The following is a 9250-nucleotide window of genomic DNA, read 5'->3' on the forward strand; positions in this document are numbered from 1 at the left end:
ACTAGATTTAAGGTTGGTGCTTGAAGGTAAAAACGGAACAAGCGTCTTTTACAGCAGATCCACACAATAACTTTCTCGAAAACGTGTCAGAGCTGTTCGGCAAAATTGTCACAACCCTTGCCTGCATGTATTCATTGGTTCAGGAGCTACTTTCGACAGCATTTGGCCAACTGAAATTTCTCTTTTAGACCAATTATTGGTCGTAATGTTTACCACGTAATGTTGATGTTTTTGCTGTTAATGTTTTTGCTTTTGCTGTTGATAAAACAAACGAAACGTGGTTTGGATACTGTATTTGTTTTGAGCGCGATGCAAACAAACCAAACATTGAAGGTTCAAGTCGTTGATGAGCTTGTTCAGGGTATTCAGTCTCAGTCCGCTTTGATGCCACTAGACGTTGTTTGTGCTTCACACAAATTCGCTTATAAAGTTTAAAACTTTCAAAGTTTGTGAATCATTATTTTTCCTCACGCGCATGTGGTCGGAAGGATAACTGCTACCAAATGTATTTAAAAGTGTGACATGTGATATCCACATGTGATATCGACGCAAATTAATAAATGCCAGAAACACCACAGAAGTTTTAGCATGAACCGAAAATGATTCTCTGATGTCATCAACGGTTCATGTTTTGCCAATATAATTCAATTTCACTTTTTTATACCATTTATAACGAGATAACGGATGAAAACGTTTTAAGCAGTGTTGTGTACAACAGTTCGACAAGATTTATAAAATGTCCTATTGTGAAAGAGAAATAAGTAAAATCTTTTTATTTTCTGATATCATTTTGTTTTTGTCGGATAGAAGTGACGATATCAGCATTGCTGCTATGCCATCAATAACACTTTGCTATAGAATTATCTGCTGATGAGAACGGATGCGTTTGACACTCTGTAACCGCTGATCGTCCGTTGGTGGTAAATATTTCCCTTACAGTCTCGACACTCGGCTCTTCACAACCTGTTGCTCGAGTGCGGTTACCTGCGCATGTATAGCAGTTGTATACGTGTACTTCGGTCGAAGCAATGTTGCGCGGGGTTCTTAGTTTGACAGGGATGTTTTTTGATCTATCAGAAAGAACTGACATTGGAAGAGTGAAAATACTCGAGACAGTTTCCGGTGACCCGAGGAAACTACCTGTAATATATGGGGAGTTATCGACCGCCTGACTGTTGTATCCTGACCGATTCGGAGCTATACCATGGTGACTGCTGTTTCTGCTCTTCAGTAGTCATATCGAATCACTTGCTCGTCGGGGATTTACAGACTAGTGTTGTTATATATAGGTGACACATGTTCGCTACCATTTCCGATGTTCAAGAAAGATGACCTCTACACAGGTACGGATATAAGTCTATACTTCTAATCGGAAGCCCTGCCACTACATTTTCCACTACAAAACATAGTTAAAGGGATGGTATGTTTTGGTTGAGATGGGGCCTCGAGTTCCCAACTTTTTTTTTTTGTTAATGTGAGATAATGAGATTCATCTTATGCAGTATTAAAGAGCGTACAATTCTTAGAAGAGGAATTCAAAGCTTATTTGGTAAAAATTGGTTTGGAAATGGCTGAGTATCCACAAACAAGGAGGTCCTAATGAAAGATGGGACCCACCTTAATACTATAATAGGACCACTTTGCTCACTTTGCTTTTGGAAATCTCGGCAATTTCAAAATCGATTCTCGTCAAATAGATTTTGAATACCCCATTTATAGATGCTCTTTAACATTTCATGAGGGGTTTCTAATTATCTCACAAAAAGTTAAAATCTGAATCCCTCGTCTCAACCAAAACTATCACCATTTTATTCTCTGAGAGGAAAAGAAATAACATTCGTGCAGTATTTTAAAACTTATGTAAGCAAACCTTGATAGAGCCCACATGATGATAATTACAGTATACCATACTAGCAATCGGGATGTGAAAAATAAAATGACTACGGATGTGGTGCAGACAGACAGGTAAGCACTTCAGATTAACAGATTATATGACTCGATCTTTAGGTCAAGCTCGTAATAACAGCAGTCATCATGATATTCCGCGGCCATTACTGGTAATCGCTTTCAAAAAAGATGCGTGTGGGTTTGGGAGCGTAACGGGACGGCGTAATCTTTTGCGACGAACCACACCCTTTTGTTTTGGTTGTTTGTCTGGGCGTGATACGAAGAAAAGTGTCGAGAATTTCTTATTTTACTGCAACGGATAATTATTGATATGCAAACTGAAACACAGATAAAATGCCCCGACTTTCTGTCAATACTGCCATTACTTTCAAAGTTCTAACTAGTGTTACAGGTGAATTATAACATCTAAACATTCTGAAATTTGAGATGCATCTTCCAGTGTTTAACCTGTCGTTTTTAACACGAGCGTCTTGCATTTGTTTTATCGTTGGTTTGCTTTTGAGATGGCATTCGTCTTTGGTCATATGGGCGTTTCTGTGGAAAAAGATTTGATGTTATAGGAAGATAAAATCTATAATTACGTTTTGTGTATAGCTGCTCTATTTTAATTGCCTCCTTTTTGAGAGTGAATGATAAACCTAACTGGACAGGATTTTAGTGTCCCTGTACAAACATTCCACCTTTTAAGATCCTGCATGAACACTTGCACCGTATGTTCACAGAATGGTCCGTTGGACCGCCCACAATTTGATTCATTGCTAATTCCTGTAATGTGCGTGATGAGCAGTGCTCGGGAGCAGCGTAGTCTTAAAAATTGCGACACAATGAATATATAGAAATCTTGTCCATTCGTATAAATACGCTCAATAGAAGGCTCATTGTTATTGTAGAAGCATGAAAAGTTCCAAAGGGAAACATACATTATAGTGTGTATTGTCATTCAACGTGGCTCTCAAGTGCAGTCGTGTTATGAAAAGGAGGACGGAGAAATAGTTGTGTTGCTCCTTGTATAAGGATTGTCCACACTTAACCAAGGCAACCTCTTCTAGTCGGTGGCAAAAACAAACAAACAAACCAACAACAACAACAAACGGTCCTAAGTGTCACCATCTTATTGTTTCTTGGGTGATTTTTATTTATATTGCTGTCTGTGTGTGTGTGTGTGTGTGTGTGTGTGTGAGTGATGATGTCATATTTGGATGCCCACATTAAGGTATACGCACGTGAACTATGTGGAAGTATAAGAGTTCTCACCATACCTATACACACGGCAATCTCTGAGCTGCTTTCACCTTATCACTGTGATTATTGCTAGATTTGCTGGGAGGCGAAAGACAGAGTGTCTTGTCGAAATAACAGCGACACCGTGGTTAGGAGACAAGAAAAGGCAGCGGCATGGGAGAAACGATTCGTGTGTTTATCTGATTTCTCTTCTATCAAAATGCAATTACCTTTTACGTAAACCAAAAGCCGCTTGTTCCGTCAAACCCTGAAAATTCTTCGTAAATTGTAACCATGAAAACGAGTATACCGCGTTGAGAGATCTGCAGCCCAGAAAGAATAGATCAATGTGTTAAACTTGCTGCTACATACTGTTTAAATTATGCATTTTAAGATTGACTTTCATCATCTGACGTCACAGAAAAACAAAACACGACATAGACATACAAAAGCAGGAAAGGGGTAAATTATTATCTTGCCCAAAACATCAACAAGAATTCTGATGTGTAAATCTGCATTTATTTTTTACCTCGTGCTAGAGATTGCACGACTAGATATAGTAAATGGAGATAGGACTACTTTGAGAAATACATGTATGCCTCAAACTTTCGACCTTACAAGGTGACGCTGGGGTCTTCGTTTTACAAGAATGGATGCATTTTTTTTTTTTTTTTCACTAAAGGAATTTCAGGTTCTCTGACGAGACATCACAGAAAACACGAAGAGGCTCTCAGTCTTAAAAAAGTCAGATTTAAACAAATGTTTAGCTTTGCAAATCCTTCCTGATAAAATATATTCTTTCTCGTGCGAAGCACTTTCTTTCACGAAACAACTGTTATCCTTGTATACCTATTACTTCCACTCCAACCGGCAACTTTCCACTCATAAATAATTCCGATCAAGTCTTTCGGGCGGAAAGGGGGGAAAAGTCGAAGCAAATTAATGGAATGAATCGAAATCAAAGTGGTGAACCAGACAAGAGCCTGGACAAGAAAGGTTGCGAAAGTGCAATGGATTCAAGGATCACGTGTTTGTGAATCTGCCAAGTCCCCGAGCCTTTGAACATCCCGAGCCCGAGCAGTTGGGTCAGGAAGATCCGCGGCATATAAAAGTAATCACATACATGTATCTTTTTTAACCATCAAATGCTCAAATTTAAAAGTTTACTGAATCTGCTCAATATTCGATTCTAGTATATGTTCAGGATTATTGGAAAGTTCGATTTATCCACAAGAGAATGCCAATTTTATAAATATTGCGTCGCTCCCAAAAGCATATTGCAATCTGTGTGATCCTGCTTTGAATAAGACTGCCTTAGAAAAGGCGATTTATTCTTCTCTGTCACAGGCCTATCCCATGGAACACCGCGTTATATCAGCATCGGCTGCCGTAAATGTGCCTTGCAAAAGGCTTTGCACTTTTTAGCCGCCATCAACCCAATATGCAGGTCCCAATGTCACTGGCGGTACATTATTGCACTCTTAACTGGAAGAAGAGAATTCTCATTCCCCGCCTCCCCCTCCGCCCGACACCCTCTACCCTTCTAATGAGAAACCAGTTTGCACAAAATCAGCACGGCCTGTTATCTCATTCAGATGGTAACGCACTCGACACGACGAGACCTCGAGCGTAAGTAGGCTGTCGCGTCGCTCCAAGCACGCTGAGCAAATGTGAGTACTGGTTGAGTAGAGGGCGTGACGAATGGGTTCACTCTGAATTGAATTTCAGTCTGTTGTCCGAACTTGCGATCCGCAGCGCCTCGGCTTCTGATCATTAAACGGAGGCATTTTCAGTTAATCTCAGCCCCAAATGTATTTTAAGCGAGCTGCGACGCATCCCACGAATTGGCATTCGTCCAGGCTCGTTGGCAACATTAGGGATACTCCTTCGTGGATTTGTCACGTCTGTCGCGCCAAGTATAATGTCCATGAACCTTCCCTGCCCGATACAGCAATAGATGGAAAAATGCACTATCTTTCGATGCTAAATATGAGCCATGAGACACACACACGTCGGTTTACTACAGACAAAAAACAAAAACAACAAACAACCCAGACAACCACGAAACCTTTTCTGGTCGCCGTAAATATGTCACCAATGCCTGCTTTCGCATTCGTAATCACACGAGCGGAAAATATACTCATTGTTTCGCCTAAAATTGGACACTGAAGGGCCTAGGGCCTTTGTGGATACTCGGTACTCCTTTCCTCTATTCTGTCGCCTTTCTCTTGATACCCATTATTCAAGTCTGAATAAAATGGTGTCACGTGATCGTCTGTTGAAGCCATACATATACGTATTTGTCAGATCATTTCACCAATATAGGATGAGGGCCTCTTATCCTTGGGTCACGGGGCTGTATCATCATTGAAGGTTAACACCCCTCGATTTTCTGAATCAAGGTCTGTAGCCCTTTCCTCAGGTCCAGAGGTATAGAACGCATTCGAAACAATAAATTACATTTTAGTTCCTAAGAACACGACCCCAGGAACCCTCGACGTATACAGCGTATACCAGTTCATCCGCTGGAATTTCTTTTCTATTTTAATTCGCACCCCACGGTTTCTGCCTACAAAATATTTACTGGACACACGATGACAGTTTTCCACGAAAGAGACTAATATACTTTAATCTTCAGAACTTCCTCGAGGATGGAGAGGGGTGGGGGAGTCACTTCTGTGTGGTATTTTTCATTTAAGTCTTATAGTTTTCTGTGTGTGTGTGTGTGTGTGTGTGTGTGTGTAAAGGCAGAGTGTGTCGGGGAAGTGGCTTGATCCGTGTTGTCAGTTCACACCAAACCATTAGGCCTACGAGCAGAAGTTTTGTACGAGAACGCCGCGATGCTCACAGAGTTATCGTAAATCGCTACTTCAACCCATCACCGAGACAGAGGAAAAAGTATGAGACAGAAGTGGTGCACTATAGAAAAGCCTTAACTTTCCGATTTCACTTTCTTGACTAAGATATAGTGTGTGCCGCCGAGCTACGTTGACGCATCTTCTTCTGCCTGGCCTATTTCCAACGGTGCTGTTCAAACAGCCAAACCTCCAAATGAGCCGCAAGGACGCAGAAGTAATTCAAGAATCAATAGTGGACCACAACGTTGACGGCATTCGTGAAGATGGGCGGATTCCCTCCCGTATCTTTCACCTGGGCTTCCAATTTTCCGAAAATCGGCGCGAGTCCATTTTTGCGCTGTAAATCACCGCCGTTTTATGAGAAGCACTGTATGAAATATTATGGAGGCTCGTCGTTTACTTCAAATTACCCCACAAACGGCATGCACGATTGCAATAAAATGCATTCTTTGCGTATTTGTTGAAAGCCCCCAAGGCGGAATCGAGTGAGTACAAATGACAAATATATTTTCAATGCACGCTCGACTTTTAATGTAAAGTATAGAGAAAAGCCGCCTTTCCCCTGTATTCCAGTGACCTTTACGATGCTAACGCAACTACATCGCTTTTGACGAGCACCAGCAATTTTTCATGAAAACTACATAAGTATAGTTAGTTGTCAGAGAACCTCGTGTAACCAAAGCAACGGAATCTCAGATTTCGAAGAAATGCGTCGGGATTTAGGCCCTACTTAATTAGAGTTGTTCCCTGTGCTCTTCTAGAATTCGTGGCGAGTAATCTTCACGAATGAGAAAAAAAGAAAAGACGATGTTCTTCCTTCTGAAGGATACAGACAAATTCGAAGCAAGATTCAAACAGTTATCTGCGACCTTTATACAGATTGATGAAAAATTACCGCATTACGAGAATAGCATCACCGAACCTTCGAACTCACTGCGTCTACGAGTGGGCAAGAGACCTGCTTTAATTATCGCTGAAATTTTCTCACGTTCAATTTCTCACTTCCCTTCTCCCCGTAATACTCCCTCGAAAGCGCCCACCGCAAATGCGGTACATTCATCCTTACACAGAATAAAGGCTCTAATGCTGTCTCTCATAAATTATAATTCATCTTGCTCTTGACGTTATACCCGTCATAAAATATTGAGCTCCACTCAACAAACAGGAATTTGTGGGTGAGATGTCATATTCATCATAAATTCTCTCCCCGCATGTTTCCAAAGTGACTGTTTCAAGTAGATTGCAGTATACCTTAATCACGCTTGATGACCACGAACCAAGAACATATTTTGCATTTGTACTCGTTGATTCTGTACCCATTCGTTATCAAAGGAAATTATTTTCTTTCATATTTTGCCACATCTGTGTCAATGAAATCCTGGGTCAGACCTGCACAATGCGTTCGTTCTCTATCACGTCGAACTTTTTGCGTGAAGTTTATACTAGACTTCGACAACCAGATTGATTTTCAGCTATTGCAATGGACGTAAACTGGAGGCACAATACTGCCACCTGTCGTTTCTAGGCAACATCTCGAAGCGCCAGACACAATACAGGAGGACGAGGAAGCTAAACCGCAGCTTTATTAAAGATTTAATAAGCTCACAACCAACCTCACCAAGATTTACCTTCAACAGAAAAAGGACTGGAAAAAAAGAAAGCGAGTTATGCTTGTCATGAGGTACTCGTACCGTACAAGCATGACGCTGAAAGCAATACTGAAGGTTTGCATTTCGGTATTGTCATATGTGTGGTTCAAATAATAATTGCCTGCCTGTCACACACTCGGAAGGCTTCCCAAGATCGAGGGAAGCAAAAACGCACCGAAAAAAAAAAAAACACACGCCACTGCACAATGCAATTCGTAGGGACCATTGTTTGATCCATTTTATTGACATTGATCCTAGAACGGTGTAATCGAAATATTGAGGCAGGCATGACGGGGCCATTGTGACGTTTGGAAAAGGAGGAAAGGAAAACTCCATGGCCTGCGAGACGCTACCCAAAATAAAGGGATAAACTGCGGTTAAATTTTTGCACTGGCCATAAACGTGGCTTGTAAATGAATTTCACACAGTGGTTAGTGTGATCTGCCACTTTAAAATGTCCTCAGATTCTTATAAGGAAGCGTGTAAAAGTATTAAGGCCTTCATTTGTTGAAAGATGCACAGCAAAATAAATTTGTATAAATGCGACTTTATTTCGCTAATAAGATCATTTGGCAGTGCACACATCAGGCAGAGTTCGTTATCACACAGTTTCTCTTTACCCTTTTCATCCCCTTTAATTTTGTTAAGCATATTCTACTCCACGTTTTAGAGCTTGATGACGTACAAGAATGTAATAGTGAACAGATAACGCTCATCAATCAAATTATCTCATTCATGTCAATAAAGATATGTGTGCTTGAAAGGGAGCGACGTTGGCAGAAAACTATGACAAAAGAGGAACAAAAACAGAAACCACGTGATACTCATTGTGTTATTTGTTGACATCGCCTGTTCACGACAAAGGCCGTTAAACCAGAGAAGTAAAAAGAAACAGCATTCTCACCTTTGTCGATCCTCGATCTAGTCTGCATGCTCTCTGAAATGCCGAGAACATTTCCGGAAACCGCAACGATTAGAATTCCAAAACACCACATTTTCCCCACTGTCCAGGTTTGACAAGCTACGTATTGATCCATAATCTTTCGGTGGTTTAATCTCCCAATTCTGATCAGATCGAGAATGGATAAGATATAAAATCCAAGATACGGGTTTCAGGTGACAAGTTGTCACTACCTACTGGGGCAGCCACCGGACTGATCAACGCGAACACGTTCCCTAAACTCCCTGCATTCCCGCTGTTACGCGTGAGAGACTGTCGAGCTCAAGCTGATATGCATGCATACTACGATCTTGCGCCGAGTCTGTCACGATAACACAGAAGGGGCGGTGCTCCATAAATCCGGTCGCGTGTGCTGTCGATGGTGTCTGTCGCTGATTGGCTGAAAAAGTCGATTGGGCGTATTTCCCAGTCACTTCTTTCCCAGCAAGATTTTCACACGATTAGTGGAGTGCGTTCGCTGGCGGCTGCGGACAGCAGACGGCGAACGCGAGCGGAACAGATTTGTGGATTTCATGTCTCAACCGAAGAGGATTATCTCCCATCTTGTCAGTATCATAACCAACGGCGTAAATCCATACTGAGGAGTGGGGGGGATGGTCACCATCACCACGATTTTTTTTTTCTTTTTTTGGGTGGGGGGGGGGGGGTGGGGG

General features: G+C 41.5%; 1 protein-coding gene across 1 annotated transcript in view; it reads right to left on the reverse strand.

Annotated features, from left to right (window-relative positions):
- LOC140232684 (uncharacterized) overlaps nt 1-8819 on the reverse strand; it is a 43630-nt gene extending 34811 nt beyond the window's left edge. The window contains exon 1 of the mRNA XM_072312796.1: nt 8541-8819. Coding sequence (XP_072168897.1) covers nt 8541-8673 — 133 coding nt within the window. The 5' untranslated portion in view covers nt 8674-8819. The remainder of the gene's footprint in view (nt 1-8540) is intronic.
- Between the last annotated feature and the right edge of the window lie 431 nt (nt 8820-9250).

The sequence above is a fragment of the Diadema setosum genome, chromosome 9 (genome assembly GCF_964275005.1).
Source record: "Diadema setosum chromosome 9, eeDiaSeto1, whole genome shotgun sequence".
Lineage (NCBI taxonomy): Eukaryota > Metazoa > Echinodermata > Echinoidea > Diadematoida > Diadematidae > Diadema > Diadema setosum.